This window comes from Sparus aurata, chromosome 13 (assembly GCF_900880675.1).
Source record: "Sparus aurata chromosome 13, fSpaAur1.1, whole genome shotgun sequence".
Classification (NCBI taxonomy): Eukaryota; Metazoa; Chordata; class Actinopteri; order Spariformes; family Sparidae; genus Sparus; species Sparus aurata.
In genome coordinates this window covers 15,632,364-15,659,730 of record NC_044199.1, presented here as the reverse complement: position 1 = coordinate 15,659,730, position 27,367 = coordinate 15,632,364, and the positions used below count along the sequence as shown (strand labels likewise).

Sequence of the window (27,367 nt, the reverse complement as noted above, 5' to 3'; positions counted from 1 at the left end):
AATTGAAACAGCCATTTGGGTACACACGTGCGAGGCACACAAGTACAAAAAATTGCTCCTTACATTGATGAGTTCCTGGTCACACTGTCCTCTCTCATAGGCCACACAGGCCAGGTGCGGGTCTCTCTTCTCACAGTATTTTCCCACCACGCGGCTGTCATAGAACGGGTTTTCCCTCAGGAAGCGTTCAGGGTTGTTGTTGCTGTCAATGTAGATCTTGGCCAGAGCATTATGGGTGGCAGGCTCCTCACAGCCTTCATGGATGCGAGACTCGAGCCAGGGCAGCAGCAGCTTCAGTCTGTCAGAGACAAAGAAGGTCAGGACTCCATCTGTTCATACAACTTCTCAGACCAGGATGAAGCCAAAGTTAAATGCTATTTGGAGCACTAGATCAACAATGTTCTTCATATGGGGATCTGAAATGTTTGGAAACATGTGGGTGGAATCGTGCAGCACCTGTTCCTCTTTTCCACTTCAGCGACCAGTTCATCAGTGGAGAACTGTCCCCTTACAACTAGGATCAGGCTCTTGATGACATCTTCGGAGCAGTCCACGTCTAAGAGACCACCGACCACAACAGGCAGACGGCTGGGATTTACCTAAAACACAAATTTAGCAATAAATCTCATTATGTTATTTCTGTAATTCGCATAATTGTCATGATGAATCTGAAAGTCTCACCATAAGGCCTTACCTTCTGGACATAGATCTCAATGTACTTCTGCAGGTTGTTGCGGTACAGGTAGAGGACCAGGTCATGGACAAAGTCAAAACGGTCACAGACAATGATCAGTGGCAGCTGGTCGGTGAGTTTGGCTTCCTGTCCATCAAACACAGAGGAGGGAGATATGTGACGGTGAGCGTAAGATTACACAATTTACCACACCTCCATACAAGCCACAAAACATCAACCAACCCTGATCCAACAGGTCTGAAAATGAAATTTAATACATCATTTTCTGGCTCCAGAGCCCACTCTTCTTGATTGAAAAATGACACATTTGATAAAATATGAAGAGGGGGAAAAATAAAAGGTTTGTCACTACAACAAATGGAAGTTAGTGTGTTTCACAGATAAGACACAGAACAAGAGCTCTAAATATTCTAAAGGAGCTTTCTTATTAACAGGCAGAGAGCTGCCATTTGTAAGGTCAACACTAGACAGCGCTGACCACGAGAGTCCTCTGTACCACAATGTACTGGTGTGCTGACACACTGCTGCCACACACACTGACATAGGATTAACAAACTGGGATTGTGCAACTTGTAGATATCATGAAAGATCATGCTGCACTGACTAAAAGCTCCTAATAGGGGACTACACGCTATACACACACACCTTCAATGTCCTCAAATAGGGATACAGGACCTCCAACTTATTCACCATTAACTTCAGTTACACACAAAACATTCAATGAATGACTAAGACTACATAAAACTCAAAGAGCCCTGGTTGCACACGAGTGAGTGTATGGATTGTGGCTTATAAGCACATACGACTCCATACAAATCCCAGTTTGAATCCTAAAGGGAAGGGATGAAAGCAAAAAAAGAAGGGAGAAGTCCTGTGCTGAGGGGAAGGATCGTTTTACCTGATACATGTCCTGCCATTCCAAAGACAAAAGAGGAAAAGCACAAAAGATAATTGACTGCCATCAGGATGATTGAACATCTTTAACCAATACAGGCAGATTGCTGGGGATCTGCTAGCAACATTGTAGTAATAATTTTCTAATCTTTAGAAATGGGTCAAAATGTTGTCTTCTAATAGCATGTGGTATTTATAGGACTAGAGGTAAGCACTTTATGAAAGATGTGTAGTGAATGAAAACTGACTGGAAATGGGAATTCCAAAATTCAGAAAAACCTTTCTGGTTCAGACAAGATCTAATAGTGGGGGGAAAAAAAACTCATAGCAAAACAACACTGTAGATTAGAAACGGAAAGATATAGTGTATATGAGAGAGAGAGTGACTAAAGGAAGAGAGAGGACCCTGTGAAAGAAGAAAAGAGCTGCTGGATGTCAGTGTTTCATCACTCCAAATGTCCCTGCAGCTTTACCTTGAGGAAGTTCTTGACGCGCTCTGGGTCATAGCAGTTGCTCTCTCTGCAGATCCTCTCCACCTCTTTGATCTGGCCCGTCTTGCAGGCAGCCTGGATGTATTTGAAGTGAACCTCGGGGTCCTGACTGAAGTTCACGATAGAGCCCAGGAAGTAGAACAGACCTGAGAGACACAGTCACTTATGATTAGCTTCAAAAGACATGCATGTCTCCAGCTCCTCCCATCTAATTACAACATTATAGATCCAGTAATACATCCTGAAAAGATATTACTGATGTAAAAATGTTCTATTCCCCATTTGGCTTACTTACATTTTATGCTCCATGGTTCCAGTAAGAGCAGAGGAGCTGAACTAATTCCTCCCTAGGCCATTCTTTACAGTCAGTATTGATTGTCCTGCCTCTGCTCTGGCCTACATGTCTAATTGATAGTTAGGGGACATCAATCTTAGTACATGGGCAGGAGGAAACCGCTGCACAAATAAAACTGATGGACAAAAAAATGCCACTCTAACATCTAGCCTGTAAAACGGATATTTAAGTCAACTAGCCAATTGTACAAAACATAGCCTAAACTTTCAAAGATTGCATGAGCTACTTTTCAATACTTCATGTCTCTGAGTGAACTGGGTCTTATACGCAAACGTCTCATCAGTGACTATGAATTTATAAAAACAACAACATTTGTATTGTTTGGATTATAGATTAGTGAGTCATTCAAAAAGATTTGAATGTCAAATTAAGCTGTATACCACAATCAAGCTTGGGATCTCACCTTCAAAGCTCTTGAAAGACTCAAAGAGCTCAGTGAGAGACTGTGTGGTGAGCTGTTCATGGTACTTGGAAGCCACCTGGACACAGATCTGCAGGTTCTGGCGGATATTGGCTGACAGCATGGCCCTGAGGCACTCCAGAGAGTCCTCCACCGACAGCGAGCCAAAGAAGTTCACCAGCCACTGGAGATGGAAGAGGGAATGTTGGTATAAGCCATAGGTTGTACAATATCTACAAAGAAGTTTATCAAAAATGTAAAAAGAAAAATGGTTTTGGTTTTACTTTAATTCCTTTCAGCCTACCTCTGGGTTGAGCAGGTGTGTGTGCACCACAGCACGCTTGATGTCATACAGGTCTGTATAGTGCTCAAGTGCCCGTTGCAGGAGTCCAGCCTTCTCACAAAGCTGGGCGATGTGGGCACGGTCGTAGTTGGTGAACATCTGGTTGCCCAGGATAGCATCAGCAACCTACACCCATGACATGTGGCAAAGAAAAAGGTTAGAAAAAGCGCAGCCCAGCTCCATTTATCAGATTCCTTTTAGTAGGTGTAGATGTGTCCACCTGTGGAGCATGCATGAGGTTCATCTCCAGGAGGCGAGTCTGCAGTGGTCCTTCTGAAGGTCTGTTGTTTTTCAGAGCGTCCAGGAGGAACGAGGTGCACTGCTGGATCAGGTTGTACTCCATGAATACGTCCACGATCTGAACAGATATGGAGACATACAGGTAAGAACTCAAAAGAGGAATGGAGCCTATGATTTTATAAGTTGCTAAAACCCTGACATCAATGTGTCAAATTTCAACATTTCTTTGAAAGCCACATTCCACTGCTCTGAAACACCTCCCTTCAAGAAAAGCAAAGCACCCTTGCCACAGTCTCATAAAGTTCAGCACCAATGGCCACTTGGAGTGCAAATTCAAAGTTGTCTGACTACAACAAATTTCCTCATCTAAAAGGTTGAAGAAAGCCTCTGATGCAATGCGTTTTATTCTTTAACTCGTGTTCCCTGCCAGTGCAGCACTTGAGGCAACACAGAAAGCTGTGTCAGCAGTTGACATTTCCAGTGTAGAATGACTGCAGTGGCAGGAAGCTAAGGAAGAGGTGCATTTCCTTTATACAACAAGATCGCTGACGTTTACAGATGTTGACATGTGTGTGACTCAGTGAAACTGTTTGTCTAGTTTAAAGTCTGGAGTTGGTTTGTTAACTGCTGACTTTAATATAAGAAGGTCCAAATTAATAGTTTCATTTAAAAAAGTATAGTTAGGTCCCTAACTTCAAAGACAGTACAAGCCAATCGTACCTGCGCTGTAGGGAAGCAGGCAATAGTTTTATTTTCGAACTTGTTCTAGACTTCAGTCAAAGTACGAGCTACATCTTTTTAAAGCTCTTTCGCAGAGACCTGTTCCACACCAATATATATTAGCAGAATTTGAAATTATATCAATTTCAAAAATCCATGTATCCCTCAGTGGAAATAACTCCTCCCTTTCTCTGACCTGTGTGATGTCTGCCAGAGGCTCTTCATCCTGGACCAGCATCTGAGCAAACTGCAGGCCTTGTTCAGGGTTGATCCGCATCACATTCCTGAGCAGAAAGATCCAGTCTGGAGTGTAGCCCACCTGGAACAACAAAACAAAATCGACATTAAGGATATTCTTAAAATTCAGTTAACAAAGTCCAATAAGAAAAGCTCTAATGTTCATTATACACATCTTCATTTAACCATGTGACATTTTTGGTGTCAAACTAAATCCTTGATTAAAGCATTAGAGAAGGTGTTCAGTTTTGAAATGCATTTAATATGGGTGTTACTTTGCCTTTAATTGCCTTACAAATCATCATTGGGAATCATTTAAACTTTAAGTGCTAATACCTCAGCAAGACAGACATACCTTCTTGGCGTACAGGACAATCTTGGGGAACTGACCAGTCTCTGCAAAGCACTGGATGACTTTGTTGGGGACGTTGGCCCTTAGGTAGACACTGAGAGCCAAGGTGGGATCCACTGCCTTCACCAGGTCACCCAGTTCCTCTGAACATTCCAACTGAACCACAGGACAAATAACATTAGCCCTGTAAGCAATTCATTTTTCATTTGAAAAAAACAAAAAAACAAAAAACACCATACAGTGTTATTCTTTTGTCTTTCCCTTATTTTTTCTTTAGATTTTTTTCTTCTCTTTTTTCCCCACTATATTCAGTCTTTGTTGTGTTTTTTATAATACTGCATGTTGCACCAATGACAGCAGAGAGCATACTGAGCAAATTTTGTTAATATGTGGATGACAAAACTAAACGTTAAAATTAACTTGAGATATGCTGAATAGGAAATGGGGGAATGTCTATATTCTGTTGTACAAGTTACAGTTTCTAAGAAAAACACAAATTCCTTACATAACACATGTTCTCACATGATCCAAGATAATAGACAAGTTATATAAACAAATGGCCAGTTCAGGAAGAACCTCTTCCTGTGAGTGGGGGCTGAGATGGACATCTACAATACCTTGTCTTCCTTGAGCCACTTCTCCAGAAGCTGCTTTCGTCCCTGCTGGAGAACAGGCCTGCAAAGCTCCAGGGACTCAAACTTGTTGAGCTGGCCCTGATCCAACAGGATGCCAAAGTACTGCAGCAAGGGGGAGGTCTGGCCTGGCTGAGTTGGAACGCCCTGGAAACGACGGATGGTGTCTGGGGTTCGCAGAATACCCTGAGAGGGAAAAGGTCAACTTAAGGTGAGAGGAGGGCTGAACGACTGATAAAACAAGTGCTTTGAACATAACACAATAGTAGTACCTTGGGTGCATTGGCAGCAACCTTGGCAGCCTCAGAGTAGTTACCGGCAGCAAACAGGTTGTTGAACTTCCGTGCAAAGAGCTCTTCTGCGCCAGCAAGGTTGTTGCGGACAGCTAAACGCAGAGCCAGGTCTGGATTCTGGAGCACGTTAGTGATGTAGGGGATGATGTTTTCTTCTTCCACGCAGACTGACAGAACCTGTGTAACAGGAAAAATTATGATAAAATCTGGCAGCATGATTTCAAAGCTTTTTGTTTGTATGAGTCCAATTCAAACACCCACACTTCCTCATTGTATTGTATTGTGCTTGATGTCAGTTCAATATAATTTATTTTGCCTTTTGGTGAAGGGTACTGAAGTGACAATCATGTGCTTCTTTCATATATGAAGCATCAAGTGAAGTCAGATGCCCCCCAACACCAGTTAAATAAATGTTTAGCAAGGCTCTGAATTTAAGCTATACCACAAAATCAACCAGACCAACAGAATTCAGTCTCAAGTGAATTTAACGGATGGTATTTTTTATTTTAATTCATCTTAAATATATCTGGCACAAACCAACACATTCCTTATTCATGTCCTGTACCAGAAATAAACAGAGTGAGCAAGCACAGCTGAATAGCATTAAACTCCTTTAAACACTGTCTGGCCTTGGGATGTGGCTGCTGAATGCCAATATATTATTTGTGGGTCAGTGTAACGCATGGCTTTTGTGAGCAGTCTGGCAACAGGGAGTAAAGGGAGGAGTAGTTGAATGAAAAGAGCAGGATGAAGGAAAGGGGAGGGGGGAAAAGGAGAAAGACAGCCACTGTTGGCCCCTCTACAAACAAACCCAGCAGGTCAGTGCCCCAGCTTTTAACACGGGTGACTAGACTTCATTCTTCTTGCCACAAGAGCAGAATCGCTTAACATGGGTGGACTAATTGGAGGTAGTTGAAATAAGAAAATGGACACAAAAGAAGGAGTAAAAATAGTTCCATTAGTGGAGGTTCTGTGTTCTTCTCAGTATGATGGTGTGGTCAGGGAGGAGGAAACGGCACCCGAAAGAGATGAAGAGGCTAATATCGAAGACAGGAATGATTACAACCAGAGTCCTTCAGACAAATATACTATAGCAATACCGTTCAGTCAACTTAAAATGTAACAAGCCACATAAATACAATGATCAGAGTCTGATGGAAAAAAGACACAAACTTGCCAGAACAACTACAGAGCACCAAGCATCAGATGACACACGAGCTGTCGTATCAAGTAATTCACTGGCTCAGACACAAACACAGACTAGCAAAACTGGAGGGCAGACATCATAGGTCTCTGCCTTGCTAATGACGTGTAAGACAAGGTGCATATTCTGATTGGATGAGAGTACCAGCACTAAGAGGATTGAGGGCACCAGGCTGTGCTTCCCACTTCAGATCATGTGCTAAAGGGTGGTGGGCCCTTTGCTCCCTATTGCTCTGTTGCTTTCTCTCACTCCTTTCCCTCTTCTCTCCCTTTCTGTTGTGTATGCAGCAGTTCTGCACTGCAGCTATCATCACTGCATGTCAATGTCAGCCTAGGTCCGGCACACACTGCCTGGTCTGAGTCATGGTGTCAGATCTGATGCTTAGAATCAAACTCACAAGCAAGCACTGCTAATCTACCAATAAGAAACTTTTTACTTATTCTTGCACATTGCCGGAGTTCCCCTGTCATTGCACTGCATGGTTTACTTTGCGTCTCTGTTCATGTGAAAAAATACAGATCCTTGAACAATACTGAAGAGATCAAAACATCCAAGTAGCAGAGAAATATCAGAGACTAATTTGTATAAAATGATCAGGATGCCCATGTTAATTTTTTTGTTTTTCAGGAATGTGTCTAGATCTTACTTTAACTCAGAGTGGGGTTGTGGCGGTATTGATTATTTCGCACCACGATGACAGGACAGCACACCACTGTGGTTAACCACCATTTAGTTCAGTAATGTCTTTTTTCCAACCAACTCCACATACTGGATGGCTTTTTTCAAGGGTGATATTTTTCACTTTGTTTGCATTAACTTTCACCAGAGTACTGTTATACCACAACAAAAATATTCAACAACCCCAATTCTAAAAAAAAAAAAGGGGACACAGTGTAAAACGAAAATAAAGAATGCAGTCATTTGCAAAACATTAAATACATTTAATACTGTTTTCAATTTAATACATGTCGGAAAGGATTAGGAACCTATCACATTCTGTTTTATTTTAGCGTCTCAACTTCTCTTAAGTCCGTATCAGGTTGCCAATATTGTCGGCACACAACTGGAGGCACTGGGCCTAGACAGTGGCCAATTATCTCTCACATCGCTGCCTCCAAATATGTGTCTCTGCATGTGATGTGTGTACACACACAAATACGCACTTCGCTGCCCCGCCATACCGCGAAATCCGTCACTGCCTCAGATCAGCTTTCCTCACTTCACTCAATTATTCATGTGGTGTGTGGCCTGGCTGGAACATTATTCATCAGCTGGCTGGATCCAGTTCTCCTCTCTGGTTCAGCTTTACAAAAGCAGTGAGACACAACCCTCTCCCCGCTCTCTATGTGAAACACTACACCTTGGATTATTTATGATGCCTCCCGGTAAAGTCTGATCTTGCCTGATGACGACAGACAAACAAGGAGTTGTTGTTATTACTCCATTCAACAATTGATGTTGATGTTGTGCTTGTTTATGTTCTATGACCTGTGTCAGATTTGCTATGTGACATGACCTGATGACTTAAGGTGTAAGTAATAACAACGTGGTTCTGATGTGGCTGTGTGACACAGGTTAGGAAGAACATTTAGTTTCATCAGCAAAATTATACTTTGACATTAAAAAGACCGAGCAGCCATGTTAAACACGCATTTAATTTCCCTGAGCACATAAGACGAACACTGCTTGACATTCTTACCTGTCCCTTCCTGTTGACCCCAATGATGCCTGAGGTGGCCTCATGCGGAGCAGTAACAAAGATGGTCTCCCCACTGATGCGGTTCATGTAGATGCAGGTGCCTGTCTCCAAGTCATACAAGTGAATGTAGCCATACTTGGTAATGAGGAAAACCACATCTTGCTTGGAGCTTATCTGTCAAACAAAGATGATAAATTGTGTCTGTAAATTGGATTATGGTTAAATAAAAATGTTTTACCACATTCTTACTATAGTATCGCCACACTTATGTAGTTAATTAGTCTTTGTCTGAGGAGGAACTGTCAATTTTCTTCAAAAATGTAATAGAACATAATAATTATACTATATATGTCTTGTTCAAATCTAGTAAATCGACTTACATGTCAGCAGGGACAAGAGGATTTAGGATTCTTATCACAGATCATGGTAAAAACAATTGTGAATTTCCATCATTGGGATAATCGGAAATTAAGTGAACATGAATATCCTCATGGGTGACTTGAAAAATCTATCTTGTTCGCCAATTTACAGTCATTGACTGATTTTCTGATTCATTCTTAATTTCCACAAAGGGGACTGTGCATCTTTCTAGTCATTCCAAATTCGGAGATTAGCAGCCCAAGATTTATTCATCCTTTATTCATGCAGCAAGACCTTTTAATTTATGATCACCATATTTTAAAGAAAAAAGGATTTTCACTAACAAAAAGATTTATGTCCTATGCATGTATGGGGTAGAGTTTTTAGCAACTTTTGATGATTATGGTAATAATTTTGTGAATTGCAATTAATCTGGCCAGGATAATCATGAGATAAAGTTTTTATATTGTCCTATGTCAACATCTTAGTTCAAATTTGTTTAGCATAGACTTTTTGAAGAAGTGAGAGCTCTATTCTGAGCCAGGTCCACACCTGCATGGCCACAGGGAAGTCATTCTGGGCTTCTGGAGGGAAGAACACATCCACTGCTTTCTTTGGAAATGGCTGGTTGCCAGTTGGTGGGGTCCCCACTTCAATGATGTGCAACTGCATTGAAAGTCAGAAAACACACATCAGAATCAGGGAGGATTTGTTACATCAATGCATATGACATTAAAATCTGTTTCCGCTGATAAGGCATTAACATCACTCACCTTTCCTCCAGCCTGGCCTCTGACCGCGAAGCAGAACAAAGTCGACTCCTCTGTATTTCCCTCCATCTTGAACTGGGCAAAGCTGGCAGCGTGCCCTTCGATGGGCTGAGAGACCTTTCTGTCAACAGAGTAGAGCTGCATGGCTCCTACCACCCGATTTTGCTAAAAAAAAAAAATAGGCAAAACAAATACGTATATATATAAATATGAATATATATAAATATGTATACAACATACTGACCAATACTCAAGGTAAGCTACTGTGCATCTATAGTCATTTATGCAAAAAAGTTATCTATTGTATATTTTCTGTGATGAAGATGCGTTTCAAACACTACAGTTGGATTTCGTATGTTTCATAATAATCTATGAAGACATGAGCAGCAGATTACCTGGGCTGAGATGCCGATGAGCAGAAGCCATTTCTGCTTTGCGTCAGTGCGGTAGTTGATGATCTGGCAACCTGCCAGGCTGGAGTGGCGGTCAAAGACTTTCACAGGCTGTGAGTCACCCTCCATGCTCCAGTGGTAGACAGCATTGTCAGTCACGAGTGCAACTGTGTTAAGAGAGATCCACTTCCAGAAGGTAACATCGTCCGTCATGGTGTGTGCCTTCATCTTGCTCTTCATTTCGATGTTGAAGATCTGAAGGGTTTTGGCGGCTAAAGGAGGGAGAGAAGGGGCAGGAGCCAGGCCCCAGAACAATGTTTTAGTTTCTGTGTGACAGTGTGTCAACACATAGGAAAAGGAACACACCAAATTTCAATAGAGGAGGGAGATTAAAATTTGAAATATTGGTAGTCATGACACAGAGGTCATCAAGCAGCGACGTCATGACTGATAGAAAGGGGATGCCATACATGCTGTAGTCGGAAATTGTGTTACATGTGAGGTGTAGCGAGACAACTGGTGTAGAAATAATGAAGCAAGTGAAATCAATTAAATTTAGGCCTCCATAGAGGCTACACAAGGTGTCACTCTGTCAATTCAGCGCACTTCAAGCAAGTACATTTTTCTGTTCCGAACTCTGCAGTTGTACTATGATTTGGCAAGTTAATACAAATACATAACTACAGAGTTGCCCAATACCAGATAAAAGTAGAGTTATGTAAGTTAAGTAAATGAATAAGCTATAAGTTAGAGGAAGGTTACTTTCAATGATCAATAACTAATACGTGCACCTTATAGTTTTTGTGAGAGCGTGAAAAACGTAATACACGCCTACCTTTCTTATTTTAAATTAAGAATATGCAATAGTAAACACAGTATCTAACTAAACTGACTACAGCTCGGGTAAGATGTTTGATAAATGTACTCAGCATATGTAATGTATTATTATGTCCGACTACTTGGTCAGCCCCATTAAATGAAAAAAGTCTTAATTGACAGAAACAAAGCAGACAGAGGGTGGAAGCAGGAAACAAACAACTCACAAAGAAGGCAAACACATCTGCATCTGAGTTCAATATACAACACTTGAACATGACAGTTAAACAGATACGTGGAGGCACAATTACAGGGGAGGGAAGATTTTAAGCAATTAGGAGACTTTTGGACAAGCGTAGAAGGAAATGTTTCCAATGATGATTATGGTTGATCCAACTAAAATTGAGTAAAGGATGTTTTGTGATGTCCTGATAAAAGATCAGAAACTAAATGTTCAAAAAAGGTGCACTCACCTGCATTTTGTGTATTAGTTAGGGTTAATTTAGTGAGCTAAAGCTTTATTAAAAAAGCAGTGTGACTTCCTTGTTTGCTCATTATTCAATATTCATCAAAAAAGTGAGAAAAAGTAAAGACCAATACGTTAGCACAACAGTCAAGATCATTTTGCCATCACTAAGCCATGGGATCAGAGGACAATAAGCAGTGTGGTGAATGGACCACTTGCAGCAGCAGCCAAATTTCAACGAGCAAGCAAAGGAATTTTTAATTGAATCATGATTCATGATCAGCTGTTTGAGGTGTGTGTGCGTATTGTGTCTGTTTTTTTCAGACATGGTTACATGAAAAGATTAAGGCTCAATACTGTGTCGCATGACAAGCATCATTATGGTAGACTGAACAGGGAAGACAGTGGGGGAAGAAAGAGGGAGGAAGCGTCTACACTGAGCCTACGCTACGGAACTAATGACAGGTCTTTTCCTCAAAGTCACAACAAGTCCTCTGCAATAGCACAACTTGTATGCTATGGCTGATGAATAATGTGTATTGCTGAAACTTTACTGTATTTGTAAGACTCAGTGCTTTAAGGTTTTATGAAAAAAAAAATAGTGCTTTAATTGCCTCTTCCTCAGAACAGAAGAATTTTGTGACCTGTCGTCATAACAGTTTGACCCTGTTTACTACAAACTGAGGGATCGCTGTATTCTTATTTGGAGCATTAAGACAATAACTTTAGTAGAACATTGCAAACATCATCAGGGTGAATGTTACAAATAACAATAACAAATTTACTTGTCCTAAAATAGTCAAAACAAGGAGCCTTGTGTGTTTGATGTCTATCATTCAACCAGTCAGCGTAATGAGCAGAGATAGGTCTATTGTAATGCTCACTCCTTATGACGATAAGTCACATGTTTGTCAGCAATGAGCTACAACTCTATAAAAGTTCATAGTTTAGTTCAAAGTTTTATAACTGCACATTGTACCATGTCCTCAGTAGGCAGAACAGTCAGCAAAGGATTGTTATTTAACTAATTTTAAAAACGTAGATAAATTTAAAAGAGGAGAGCCGCAGAAAGTCTGCAAAGTTCTTTTACCATCAACAGCCCTGTATCAATCCAACAGAAATTCTGATGTTCACTAGATATGTTCACTTAAAATAGATGCTTTAAAGCCTGGTAAGTGGTTTACATAATTATAATGGTAAAATGAGCTGAGATAAATAATTTGCTCATGTTAATGCCCTCACAATCATTGAAAATTATCAAAATAATATAGTTATTTTACAGCTGAACAGCAAGTGTTCATTAACTTTACTTTTCACCCCCTGACATTGAGTCTCACAGGTTATTAACCCAGTTCACTTCCCCTCTGGGACTACCGTCACATCAGGAACATGAGAAATCAAATCAATGTAGCTATCAGATGCCATCAGACTTCCTAAAAAGGCTACAAGTCTAAGCTGACTGATAGTAGGACATTAATCTTCAGACTTTGCTATAGAGATACATTTATTGAACACAGTTGAGAAACAAGTGAGACAACAGGTCTGGGTAATTACCACTTCACACAGGTGGACTATGACATGGATTTCAAATGAAAATCAAGAGGAAATATGAATTAAAATGAAATAGTTTTTTACCCACAGTATAACCATATGTAAAAAACAGCTTCTAAATCACTTAAACATGTAATAAAAATGATGAAATGCCAGCAAGCTATAAGGCTGTGAAAGCTAAATCCTGTTTATGAAGACATTTTTTCCAATGGCCTAGATGTGGAAGGTCAAAATAATGATTCAGAAATCAAATATGAAAAATATTTTACGCTAGGCCACTGACTTAGTGAGGCAACTTCCAATGCTACACAATGGTGTATAACGTGATGTAAGCTGTAATCAATAGTCAGTATGCTTCATTTGTTTACTGAAGAGGGCCATTCTGAATCAGATAAATTCATAGATACGGTCTTAAACAGGATTTTACTTCCACAGCAAAGTAGTTAAATTTCAACTCACCGTCTGCAAACACATAAGAAAGCAGTAAAGAAAAAAAAAAAGAACATAGAAAAGACAAAAACAAAAACAACAAAAAAGTCAAAGCAATTATGATGCTGGACAAAAATAATTAAAAATATGCTACTTTGAATAGTTACAGGACAAACGTTTGGAAAAAACATACATGTTGGCCAATAAAAATTACTTCACAGCAGAAAACTAAAGTAACTGGATGTGTATGGACAGAAATAGATGAAAATAATAATCTATAAATAATCTTAATTTAATGGATAATGTCTATGTTGAACAGACATGTCAGAATTTACTGCTGCAGGGGACTAGTTAAAAAACCAACAATGAAGTAACATACTGTTGTTTTCTCTGGTAGTTCCTACACTGATTTTGAGAAATGTGGCCTCTGCCATACCAAAACTCTGCCTTACCTTTAAGTGCAATGACTTTGCTGGCTGGATTCATGATGGCGCTGTCAGCTGAGATGGGCCTGCGGATAGGTGTATTTGGGTCCGCCATGTCAATGATCACGACCTGAGTCTGATCGCCCACCTTCTCCCGGATGCAGATGAACTTATCCGACTCCATGGTTAGAGTGCTGAAGCCTATGTTAGCTGGATTGATCCCTAAGTTTTGGAGCTAAAAGAGAAGAGCAAAACAAAGTAGAGGGTATGTCAAGTTGACTATAAATAGCCTGCAAAAGGTTATCGTTAAATATCATTTCCAATAAAAAATCAATCACATGAATGAGATTAAATTTTTCCTGTCAGAGTCTCACCGTGTACAAATACAATATTTCCCAGGGGATGCGCAGGAAACAGTGAGGCAAAATAAAGAGAAAAAAGTTCTTTTTTGCCGGGCAGCAGGAAATGACTTTTAAGTGTTGCAGTGAGTGTTATATTTAAAAGTCAGTCACATTACAAAAAATGCAACTGCGGTCCAAATTTGCAGTGTGCACGATGTCCATGTCGCACAGGTGACTGTTCTAGTGACCATTCTCTCTTTGAGCAATCAGAGATCTGCACCATTGAATCTGCAATTTCAACATCAACTGTGGTGATACCAAAAAAGTACCAGGTACTATATAAACATTTTTTTAAATAGAAAGCCAAAAGAAAAGGGTCAGCTGAATCGTACCATGCAGTGGAAACACAGCATTAGACTCAGCTGCTTCGCACTACAACAGCCAGTCGATGAGGTCACCAGGCCTGACACAGAGCAGCAGCTCTTTGGACACATGGAGCTGTGAGTGTTCACAACGGTTAGAGAGCTCGGCTGGGTGGAGGACTAATCCAACGCCAAATTCTCAAAGTATGGGCCAAACAGGAAACTACAACCATATTTCACAACACTGTAGTCTCGCTGCAGTCTGACTTGCAGTTCATTGCATTTGGTAAAGATCCGGTCTGTCAAGGCAATGAGGACTACAGTTGCTTCATGAGGACAATTTTGTCATACCACCACAACTGTCACCTGTGATAAAGGATCATAATATTATGTTAAATCACATGAAATACCCATTTTAAATCCTAAGGCTCATATACTATTAACCTATAATAGTACACAACAGTTCAGCAGTGCTGCTTTAGTTTCCCTGATTTACAGGCCCCAGCAGAGAAAACAGGACATAAAGAGATTTAACCTGTATAAAACAAAAGCCTGAGGTTATGGGTGAAATGCTTTGCAGCACATAACACCAGCAAGCTCTGCAGCCCAGCTTACTGCCAAGGCTGGGAACAGGGCATCCTGCCTGCCTCACACAAACCCTGACACAGCACTACCTAGTGAAGGCAGTGCCAAACAGTGCAAATGGCAACGCACTGGTAAAGTAAACCTGAAGGAAATGAAACTACCAAAAACATTTTGTATAGACCATGTTTTGCTGTGGCAACTTCCTCTTCTTGCACAACCTGTAAGCAATACAATTCAATTGTACAAATGTCAAATAAGTACCTGAAACTGGGGTGTTATTTCCTGATTAAACCTGAGACAACAGCTGTGTAGATATGTCCCAATTTTAGTTATTTGCACCATTGTTATGACCTAATTTCAACTTGCCATAGAGCTGAGAAATACATATATACAAATAAACTTAATTACTTAAATTGTATTTGAATGTTTAACAATGGTCATGAATAACTGAGAACTATAATAAAATTACATAAAGACTACATGCATAAAGGCAAATGCAGTTTGATGAACAGGAAAATGTTAATTTACCATCCAATGAACTACGTTCTGTATTCTAATGGCAATAATTAATAACTGCAATCATTTACCAGTCGTAAGGTTAGCATGTTCCTAATTTGCTGGCCCCATAATTTCGTTTTTAAATATCAAGGGCAGTTTTGAGAACACTAATTGGATCTTTGCCGAGCAGCCCACTAGGCTTGCCAACCACAATTTACCAATTTTTGGCAGCAAGTGTTCTTTTCGAGGCTTGCTAAAGATAAAATGTGGCTCCACTGTCAACAATTATCTGTAGGAGTCCTAATCAGCAAACACAAACCATAGTTCCAGGAATTGCTCAACGAAATGGCAACAACTTTTATCAATGACAGGACACACCCTCCCCCAGCCTTGCCCCACCCACATTCTTTCACTGGTGCGTAACCTGGTCCCCTCTCAATGACATGGTGATTAATGACACAACAGAACAATGTTACTATCAGCTATGAAAAAAATACTGAAAACTGGTCTGTAGCAAGCTTTCACCACAGTGTTTCATGTTTTTTTTTTTGTTTTTTTTACCATGGAGGGTGACAGAGTAACGTCATCGCTGCTTCCATGACAATTATTGCCACCATTGTCCAGGAGGGAAGCCTTGTTTACTGAGGCAACATTTATTCCAACACCATACAAAGGGACAGATCCCTCGGGGAGAATAGCCTGTACCTTACATACTGAATAAATCTACTTTCAGTTATAACTAGCAACTGTTTGCTTGATCAGAACTGCCATCTCCCTTGAAATGGACTCATTCAACATAGACTCAAAGCAGGGCTGATCTTGTGTAACAATATCAGAATATCCTGATCCTGTAGTGGCTCAGATCTAAGACTGTGTGTACTGAACTTCCTTAAAATTGTTTCCCTGGTCGCTGCCTGCAAACCAGACCTAGGTATGTCTACATAAGAGGGGGGGGTCATCCTCTATTATTACACAATAGTTTTTGAGACAGATTTACGTGCTCTCTCTCTCACTCTCTCTCCCTCGCATTTGCCATCTATTCTGGGATCAGCAGGAAGCCCTTTCATTCACAATGAAAGGCATTCGTGTAACAGGAAAGAGCGACATGGCCTAATATGGTACCTCTGTCCCTTGAAATAAAGAAAAACAAACAGACAGATGTTGCACTGCAGGAAAATGGACCACACCACAGTTTGGTCTGTCTGACTGGTTTGCTATGGAAAGTAGTAAAACACGGCTGTGGGCTGATGTGACATCAATGAGCAGGAATTTGGGTGAAAGCAGGTCAAACCAGTGGAGCTACAAGCAACTGTGGAAAATCGTTTAGCCATTTAGCTTAGCCTGCCCTGGCCTCGGAGCTGTTGCATTTAGCTTAGCTGTTAGCACAAGCTTTGATAAGAGCCCAAAACCTTTGGATCAATCAACAGCCTAATTAACACCAGGGTAGCGAGCAGAGAGCAAAACAGAGACAGGACAGCAATTTAAGGGAGGAGTGAGAAGGAGAGTGTCATCTGTACAAGCATACCAATAAACAAAAGGATGCGGTACAAAGCTTGTTGATAGAGAGAAAAAAACAGTCAAAAAGAGGAATAAAATAATCCATTTACATGAGAAACCTGAAGGCTAATGTTGTGACACCAGACCAGTGGGCTTGTGCGATGTCAGCAATGAAATGCCAGCAAGAGGCACAGTGACTCGCTATTACAATGTGCATTAACATCATTAGTCTCATGACAAACCGTTAACTTCACCTCTTTGGCTCACTTCATTCAGAACTACAGATTCAGTTATATGACATTATAGTAGGCCATGACCCAAGTTAGTGTCCCAGAGAGGCAATATTTTTGCACTAGAGGCAGCAAAATTGCAAATACAAAAAAGAATGTGACCCTCACTGAAATGTCCACAGGTAATGTCAACCAGTAAAGAAGACAGTCAGCTAATTGCTGAGGAAGTCTATCAAGACAGTGTCAGGAAATCAGCGTTATTTAACAGCAACTTATTAGATGTTTTATTAAAGATTTATTTCAGTTGCACCAATCACTCAAATTAACATGATGATATACTACGGCTTGCAGGAATCAGTTGACATACAGCATGCAACAACTACTGATCAAGAGTGTCTTTGTTGTAACTATAGGTCGAACAACATTTTATCAAAGTCTACATAGTGAAATTCAAAAAGTCCCTGAGAGATGAAAACAAAACAAAAAAAAAGTTGCTGTTAATTGTTATTGTAAAAATACCCTTCATCTTTTACAAAAGTACAGTGGCCAAGTAAACAAACGCTCACGACCCTTCTCTAGATGTCATTTAAGAGCTAAATACAATTAGGGCTGCACATATGAGGATGATACACAGTGTGATGGAACAAACATGTCCATAGTTTCATATTACGCTCTTCCGTTTATTTAGTTGTGTAGCAAATCACAGCCTTTACTGGACTATTTTTCACTCGCAATTTTGACGATGCTTTGCGTTCTTCTGCAAGGCATGGAGGAAGGCAGGAAATTTGTATCTGGAAATAGGCTTATTGCAAAGCCCTAACTGAAATAAACCTTCAACGTGAGGATGCAGCTGCAGCTCGAATCAGAGGCCAGGGTGATCTTATCAGCTCCACTCACAGTGTGAACAAGCGCACTGTAGAGAAGAACTCATACACATCAGCTTAAGTCTGAGCAAATCCCATCCTTTTATCAGGGAATGAAAACTAATGGGACACAGGGTAATGAACATCCATCTACATAGAGTTCACTCACATATAATTCAAGTAGAGTTTTCGGATCACCTTGGCTTATGATGGTGATAACTGTATAATCTTGATTAAATTGCACTACCACCGATTTTTTGTTTATGTGCACCTCAAAATTAGACCTTTCAAAAATGCTTCATTGTTAATACGTGTCCTTATGTATAATTTTCCTGCAACAAAGTACTTTACCTTAAATGTGAAAACATTAACTATGGCATAACATTATTTGAACATGTTTGTTTTATTCTGTCATTATTGTTCTATAGAATATGGACCCACTGCAACAGCTGCAATGTATCAGGCATAGATATGATATGGGTCGCAAAAATCAATAACATTTTCTACTCAACTCAATACAAATAACAGCCCAAGTGAGGAAGTTGTCTTGCTGAGTCAAAGTCACAAATTCTAGTTAAAAACCATGAAATTGAGCACATGGCTGCTCCTGAATCTCTCAGAGACAAACTCAGCCAGCAGATTTTGGAATTATTCCTATTGACCAAAAGGGAGTCCCATCTGTTGATTTAACCTGTATGCTCTTCCTTCAAAGGAAAGCAGCATCTTGCTCAGCAGAAACAAGCCGTTGTGTGTCAGTGTGTGTATTCCACACATGTAAAGTTCAAGGCAGGGCAGGGAAGGATGTGCTATGTAATGTGCTGAGGCTTGCAGCACTTCAATGCAGTGCTCCACAACAGGAAACCAGGGACCCATTGTCTACCAGCACTGAAACAACAGGCCTGCCCAGTTCTGCCTCCTCCACTACCATGTGATACTGGTGGGGGACATGTGATCATAGATAAGAGGGGATGGAGGGGGTTGAAGGAAGGAATGCATGCGTTTCTGGACCCCATCCATCTCCATCTTCACTCCAGGCCAGTTCTGCTGAGGTGGTTCTGGGACTGCAGTTTCCTTTTTTCCGCCAGATGCACGCTTTATCTTACATTTAAAAAGCGCTGCAGAATGTCAAGTGTTCAGCAAATCTCTATCCTCAACTGTCTGTCACGAGATATCAGCTGGTCAGTCACTAGCACAGTTCAAAGTGCAACATGCAAACCTTGTAAGGTGATATTTAAAGCTCTTCCCACCAGGAAGAGAGTGGCTACAGGTATGTGGCAAGAACAAATTAATTTTACTATCCAACACCACTGACAATAAATCTCAATTATATGCAGTTAGTGTAGGCACTTCAAGATTTCAAGTCACATCTTTTCTGAGTATTTAGGGAACTTTCTCAGACCATAGACATCTGATTTACAACCATTTGTATACATCTGTCAACCAGTTACATTTCCATTTATATAAGCATTCTAGGCAAATGTGTTAAACATGACGGCTTTCATTAAATAATAAAACAATGGTGCTGCCCAATCATACAATACTACATGGCATTTGAGGAAATGTATTTTATAAATGGTCTTGGACTTATTCTATACCTTGTGGTTAGAATAATAACATCTTCACAAAGTACACTGTAAGTATCAGACGATACTGTGTCCAGGAGATACTAGCTCCTAATGGATGTTTACAATGGACAGAGAGGGTCATAACTGCAGTCCGTAAAATCTTTTCATAACTGTTAGAAATGAAAGCCTTAATGTGCAAATAAGAAAGAAATAAGAAAAAAGGTGATTGTTATGTACACTATTGCTAGGTGTTCGCAAGAGATGCTCCAAAATGTGAACTACATAGTAAACATTTAACAAAAACATTGTTGATGGGTGTTTTGTAATACTTTTAGCCAGAAGACCTAACTCATGACATGTTTAGTAAACTTAACAAATTACTGTGTATACTTAGAAAACATCTATGAAGAGAAACTAAATAACAGTAACATGTCATTACAGACTTGTATGTGAAATACTTTGCTGAATTAACACACTATTTGATGAGCTTAAGCTTTTGCTTTTCCCCTTGCATATCATCAACAGTGCGTATTTTGGCACCGGAAAGGAAAGCTGGCTTGTCAAACCCTGCTGGCTAAATACTGTTTGCAAGGGAAGCCTTTGTCAACACAGAATGGGCACCATGTTGTCATTATATGAATCCAAGAGCCATTTTTAATGATTGCCGATGGCCAACTCCCAGACAGGGATAGTTATCGAGGACCAGATATAAATTTAGACGGATTGCTGATTGGTCAGAACCGTAACATTAATAAGTACCTGGGCAGTAGGTGCTGCTACTAGTGTTTGATTCATCATTCATTCATTCATTCTTTAAACGTTACATATTTTCAGTTCCCTAAGAGAAGTGTACAGAGAGGACTGCATGACAAACTGATTGCATATATCATGTTGTGCGAGAAAAGATGGCCTTAGGTTACAGGTAGAATATTTTACTTGACACTTCTGCAATCAAAATTCTTTAACTAGAGTCTACACTACACTATATAAATGGATGATATATAAAATTGCCAGCTATGCAAGTTGACCGGATGACAGAAGACACACAATTGCAAAGTTTGAGGGGGAGGGAGGAAGACAGAGAGTCCAACTCAAATTGTTACTTTTATGCTGCTATAGTCAGTCTACATCTGGTTCTTTGTATTAACTCCCTACACTGGGCCCAGAAATATCAATATTATGTGGAAAATGTAAGAATCATGCATATAAGCTTTATTTTGAAGAAAATTAGGATGCAACAAATTACTAACTGGCATTATTTTAAATTCAGCACACTGTATTGACCATGTACTGTATTAAGTTGCAATGTGGCAACAGATTGTGAAGTATAATACCTTGATATGAAATTTTGTCACAATATTACTACAGTTCAACTAAACTTTCAGCTTCAAATTAAGTCTTCCAATTCTCAAGACAACTACTTAGACTATAACTTTTGTATAATTTAGAAGTTCTGAGTTTTTTTAAACTAGTCTTGACACACATTAATGTCACCTCTAATTACCCCAAAAACACACTGAGGCTTACAAAATCTGTAAAATGACAAGTCCATTGATAAGAATTTATCATAGTAATCTTAGCATATCTTAAAGTAATGCTGATGATGGTTCTCTGAAAGAATCTTAAAGTTTGTATTGGTTGAAGCTTGAGTTTATAAAATACATAACACCTTTTATGTACATTGGAAATGTAATGTGGACATGTTGACATCTTGATATCACTATAGTCAAGCAGCTCAAACTTACAGTACAATTAGTAAAGTAAACAGTATGGCTAAAAATAAAAACACTGCAGTGTCTAATGCAGCTTTTCTGAGCAGGTATGCTTTAACAGCTGAGTGAAAAATCATGACAGCACCAAAGAAGGATCATGGGCTGATGTCAAGTTGGCCTCTCCAGGATCCTGTGACTCTACTGTACCCACAAGCTTGGAAAACTTTCCTCCTGCGAGGAGCCATACCAGCATCTAAAGCAGGTTATCACTTGACTGACAGCCTAAAAGATGAATGGACAGAATCCTCAGGCCAAACTGATCAGAAATAAGGCAACACCCCAAAACCACATTTGTGATTACTGACATTAATTGTGATTGAAAAATTTATTCCGATACAGATTTTAGGTCATATCATCCAGCTCTAATATTCTGCATCATCTGCTCAAGCAATATATTCTGTGAAACATGCATGAAACAGCATATGCAGGTCATGCATTAGTGATAGGTGCTGGAGGTCCCTTGTGAGTTGATTAGTCACATGAAATGACCTTGTGCTGTTCCAATGACACAAATCAGGGAAAGCACACTTCAGTCACAGTCTGACTGTTCGTATCACGGATAACTCTGCGCATAGTAAGTAACTCAAATAAACTGCAACAAATTATTGTATTATTATTACTATAAACAAGTATAAATGACAACAAGTAACTATACTGGATTCTTGAATGAAATATGATTACAATTGAAATTGAAACTAGTGTAATTTCACTAAAGAGGTAGAGATAAAATATTAGTTCAATTTAAATGCAAAGTTCCCACAGTATTTCAACAGTTCTGTATTGCTCTCTTTTCACTACCACTCCCGTAATCAAAAGGACTTAACAAAGGACTCAAAATTCCATCCATAATAATTTCAATGTAGCTGTATGAACAAAAGACCTTTGCATAGCTTTGTGAAACTCAGTCTCTCACAATCTTTTGTGATAGGCCTACATATTAACTCATCAACAGCTATATTCACATAAAGTACGGCAATTACAAAGAGTGCTGAGCTGCACAGTGACCCTGGTGAAGTTTTTGAGGAATTCTTACACATATCTTGTTTTAGCATCATGAACAGCAAAGAGAAATTACAAAAAAGTGGCTAAATCTGAGGACAGCATCCACCTGCTTTTGGCAAGACATTACTCAAGCTTGCTATTCTCATGAGATGTGTCAGATTAAAAGTTTTGCAGTACCTAGAAGACATAGTAAGACCACAAGGCCTGGGTCCATTCACTCTGTTAAAATGATACTAAAACTCACTTTTAACTCCAATAGTACTGACCCTGACCTCTGACCTCTCTTTAGGGATCATTGTTGAAGCACTGTTATCATTACTGAGTGCTGAGCAGAATGCCTCTTAAAATTAAGAAATACCAGAAAAACCACAGGATCAGCCTGGAACACTACTAAATTGTCCAGGTCCAAAGTCACCAGTCTCAAAGCTGCAAGGCCCAAAGCTTTCTGTGTTCAAACCAGGTTAGAAAACAAATACAAAGACTTAATAAACCAATGGTTTCTTGAACCTGAGAGGTATACGGATCACATTTCTCGTTTGAAGCCTGGTTGAAACACCAAAAGTCGCTATCATTTATTCATTACATCTTGACAGTCAGCACCCCAGACTGAACCCATATGCTTGGGAGCTGTGACTCATTCTACTTCCTCAACCTGACCAACTGGCAGTTTAATTGGGGTTATAGTAAAGGTGTGGCCTTTAAACCAAGAAGCCAACACAGTCCAGATAATAGACTGGGCTGCACAATCAAGGAAAACACCTGTTTGTCTAGTAGTCCAAAAATGTGTAATATCAGCTGTATTACCGCCAGATCAAAGTGGGAGCATTCCTTACAGATAACAGGAGAAGAATGAAACAGAAGTCATTCTTAGCGAATGTTTGCCTTTTAGCCAACTTTGACAAAGTCATTCAACATGAGAAGCTGGACAGCTATCAAGCCAGCAGCACACCACATGACCATTTCTACAACCAGGCAACGTGATATCGTCCTGAGGTCGGGTACTCACTTTCAATGTTAATTACATGAAGATGCATATTTGATAGCATGTCAATATCTTTAAATGTAAAAGTTAAACCATTTCCACTTTGTATTTGGCTGTCACATAATTTTAAGCCGACAAGTGCAAAGGATTCAATTCAACCATGTCAGCACACGCAAGTTGCGGAGATAATGAATGAAGAATTAGATTTAGAGTTATTTTACCAATCATCCTTATCGCAGGATTGACAGTGACCATCTGTACTAGAGCAGTGAGTAACGTCTCTACGAGGAAACGAGTACTTTTTCTGAGAATGTGTTCATGGTCGATATAACACAAGAAATTATTATGTTAACACAACGTGTCTTCTGGCGACTTAATAGCAATAGGTATGTACCTTCTGTCTCCGTGTTGAAGACTTTTGTAATTAATAACATGAACAAGGGTGGCTAGTCAAGTGTTAGCAAGGAGGCTAAATGCTAACTAAGATAAACGTCATCCACCCTGTCGGGCTAGTTAGCATAGCTCGCAAAAAGCTAACTTAGCTTGTTAGCAATCCTTAACTTGTGTTTGAAAAGTCTCTGGGGCAAATAAGAATCTCGTGGCGGCTGCGACTAATGGAGAAACTTTGCCTAACAATTTAACCATTCATTCATCCACATACCTGCAGGTGCTCCTGAAAGCGAATAGGCAGGATCTGAGCCATGGCGGTTCCTCTCTCACTCTCCTCCGGTTTCTACTAATGCTAACAAACTAAGGCTTCTTCTCTCAGATCCTAGCCGGACAGCCAGGGAGCCTCTATTCTAAAGTCTAAATCAAGTAATTCTAAGCCTTCTGTTAAACGTACTGTCGGTGTGATGGTACGTTTTTTATTCGTCCCGAAACTGTTTACTTGCGGGCTTCCCCTGGCTAACAACTGACTGCCACTACACCGACTCCCTGGACCTGCAATGGCGGTGGAGGTTGGTCAGCAGAGAAAACATCCCGGAAATGGAAGTGCACTCAATAAGGCGGATGGATACGCAGTCACACTTTCTAAAAAGTGCGTTATGGCGTATATTATTACAGTGTAACTCGTAAATTTACAGTGTTTAATATTCACTTTGAAATTAAAAATAGCGTCACAAGACTCCAACATAGAAATATACGGTGAGAAATGTAAAATGGGAGAACTACTTCTTTCTATTCGCCCTTTGATTTTTGCCACATCATTCGTCTTTGTGAATTAACGTCAGTCCTACGTGTTGTACACTTGTTCCTCTCAGCCAATCAGAACACACTGAGCTCAAGCCAGAAATTCAACTTTTTCTTGAACTCAGAAACCCTCTTCTCAACAGAATTATATTTCATGTGCTTCCAGTCAGTATGCTTCACATTCACTGTTGATCATGTCAGAAATCCCTCTGACGGAGAAATTTGTTGTGATGTGATCATAAATCACCGTGATTTATTTGCCTTTTGTAAGACATTTCTGGTACATATCCACAATTTATTCTAAAGGAATTAACTTTCATCTGCGCTGATGACTCACTGTCAAGATGTCAATGAAACACCTTTATACATACATAAACAGGTGCATGCAGCATGTGTGTCATTATATATGCTGTCATTACATGTAGATAAGCAGACAGCTTCATACTAACATTGCTTTTCTGCACCAACTATAAATCTAACTAAAGCTTGCAAGCAGCAGTATGATGATGTGAACCTGAAACATAAATATATATTAAAATAAAATAACTAAGTCTCTGTTCATGGCTTAAGAATTAAAATCATTGGTTATAAAATAGTGACATCTTCATGAAGTTTTGTCAGGAGAATGTGTGTGTTTTGGTCAGAATCATGCAAGATCTTTCGGGTGGAGTGTGCACCAAGTGATCATTTCCCTTTTTTACATCCACAATTTCTGGTGGCAGCTGTTACCTTATTGCTCAATGTAAAACTGAATTCTGGGAAAGTCGTTCCTCAAATAAGCTGACTCTTGAGCGGAGTTGTCATTCTGCTGAGTTAGCAATTATGGCTTCTGAAGGAAAGAGTGGTCACAGGAAAATTAGCACATAGTATTTGTCACACATCATAATGTCTGGGAAATTAAGTAACATCCCCACACTTTTTCCTGCAAGAACATCATAAAAGTATATAACATAGTGTGATAGAATGTAATGTAATGTAATATAATACATTATATAGTGATACCGTACAGTTAAAAAACAAAGGATCAAAGTCGATACAGCAAAACCACAGATATCGCCTTTTTTATTCCATGCATTATTCTTTTTCTTCTATTCTTTTTCAAGGATGCATTTGTAGCCCCCAAGACATGTAAAGATACTTTAATGTGTAAAATAGGTGAAGTTACCCTTTAAATCCATATAGTCTAGATATTGAGATGGGAGTCAAATGAAACAACCAAATTAGTGCCAAAAATCTACTCTAAGCAGGGCTGACATTTCAGTTAAGTTCTTAAGACTAAATGACATGAACAAATACAATCATTGCAGTTTCATTCACAGCCCAAAAAATCTAATTATTTTCAAAAACATCAATAAAATGTTATTTAACTGGGCTAGAAATTACTTCTTTTGGATGGGCAGCTGTGGCTCAGGAGTTGAGCTAGTGTCTTGTTATCAGAAGGCCACTGGTTCAATTCCCCTGGTCTGCATGTTGAAGTGTCTTTTGGCAAGATACTCAATCCCAAACTGCTCCTGATGTGCTGGTCAGCACACTGCATGGCAGCCCCCGCCACCATTGTATGAATTATGTATGAATCACTGTAAGTTGCTTTGGGTAAGAACGTCTGCTATATGCCCTAAATGTAGATGTTGTTACTTTTCTGTGGTTTCATAATAATGAATTGTCCCAAGAGCCACAGAGGAGTCATACCAGACAACATCTGGATTGGGATACATCCAGGATGATCCTCTGGCCAAAGCAAAAAAAAAAAAAAAAGCATGTAAAAACAACCCCAACTGAAACATTTCACAATTAAATATTAAGTGGAAGTGTTCATGCATCTAAAACTTGCATCACTGCATCCATATATTAAAAAAAATCTAGCTTGCCCCTAATGTTTTTATTTCCCTAGCAAATCTAAGCCAAATCCATACAAATATAGAAGTGCAACATCTAAAAGGCCTCACCACTGTAAAACAAACATCTGTTCTTACCACGACATGTATGAATATACCTTCTAAATTCAATATCTAGATTTTGTATTCTGAACATTTTTGGGCACGGAATCCTGAATGAAACACAAATAATTATTTGACCGTCACCAGCATTAGTGAATTATTTTTAGCAGTGAGCATTCTCTACTTAGAAGACAGAGTATTGCATGGAGCATAAAAATTAGGTTCCCTATTTATTTATTCTTTAATGAGATTAAATAGATTAGGGACCAAGTCCAGCACACCTGGACCAAACTAACTCTGCAACTGGTTTGCTGATCTATAGTTTCAGAGGCAGAGGGTGCAGTGGAGGCCGTCCTGAATAGACCATTCACGCTGCTGTTGCCATGGGTTCCCAGGCTGAGGACACATAAGACTCAGACACAAACAGAGAAGCCATGTGTGTCACGATTAAAGAGTGGCCTTTGGACTATCTGCGAGGATGTCACACAAGCCTGCTGAGGCTGAATGTAGCCTCGGGCTCCATGTAAGACGAAGGGCATAGCCGGTAGTTCTGCAGCATTTGCCCTTGTCTTTTCTTATAGATCCTCTAACAAGAAGCCCCCATCACTATTTAATGTATCACGTCTCCAATAGGTTATCAACGAGTCGAGTGAGGTCCACAGAAGAGCAAGCATGCTTGAACTTGTGATATGTGTAGCACGTGAGCTCATGCTTACAAACAGGTAAATCTCTCTCTTTTTACAGATTTATGACCGTTAGTACACTCCAGTGCTTTGGCA

At 39.8% G+C, this 27,367-nt stretch overlaps 1 protein-coding gene across 3 annotated transcripts in view; it reads right to left on the bottom strand.

The window, feature by feature from the left end:
- The window catches only part of cltca (clathrin, heavy chain a (Hc)), a 32,635-nt gene extending 8,189 nt beyond the window's left edge, over positions 1-24,446 (bottom strand). For 2 of the 3 annotated variants that reach the window (XM_030437208.1, XM_030437210.1), the window contains exons 1-18: positions 24,122-24,446; positions 13,791-13,998; positions 13,369-13,371; positions 10,080-10,348; positions 9,688-9,849; positions 9,467-9,580; positions 8,555-8,728; positions 5,631-5,828; positions 5,344-5,544; positions 4,730-4,882; positions 4,334-4,456; positions 3,398-3,535; positions 3,139-3,303; positions 2,838-3,018; positions 2,062-2,225; positions 695-820; positions 457-599; positions 64-298 (exon numbers count right to left, since the gene is read on the bottom strand). In XM_030437208.1, coding sequence (XP_030293068.1) covers positions 64-298; positions 457-599; positions 695-820; positions 2,062-2,225; positions 2,838-3,018; positions 3,139-3,303; positions 3,398-3,535; positions 4,334-4,456; positions 4,730-4,882; positions 5,344-5,544; positions 5,631-5,828; positions 8,555-8,728; positions 9,467-9,580; positions 9,688-9,849; positions 10,080-10,348; positions 13,369-13,371; positions 13,791-13,998; positions 24,122-24,163 — 2,799 coding nt within the window. In that variant the 5' untranslated portion in view covers positions 24,164-24,446. The remainder of the gene's footprint in view (positions 1-63; positions 299-456; positions 600-694; positions 821-2,061; positions 2,226-2,837; positions 3,019-3,138; positions 3,304-3,397; positions 3,536-4,333; positions 4,457-4,729; positions 4,883-5,343; positions 5,545-5,630; positions 5,829-8,554; positions 8,729-9,466; positions 9,581-9,687; positions 9,850-10,079; positions 10,349-13,368; positions 13,372-13,790; positions 13,999-24,121) is intronic. The other variant, XM_030437209.1, reaches the window with a different exon arrangement.
- Positions 24,447-27,367: the final 2,921 nt, after the last annotated feature.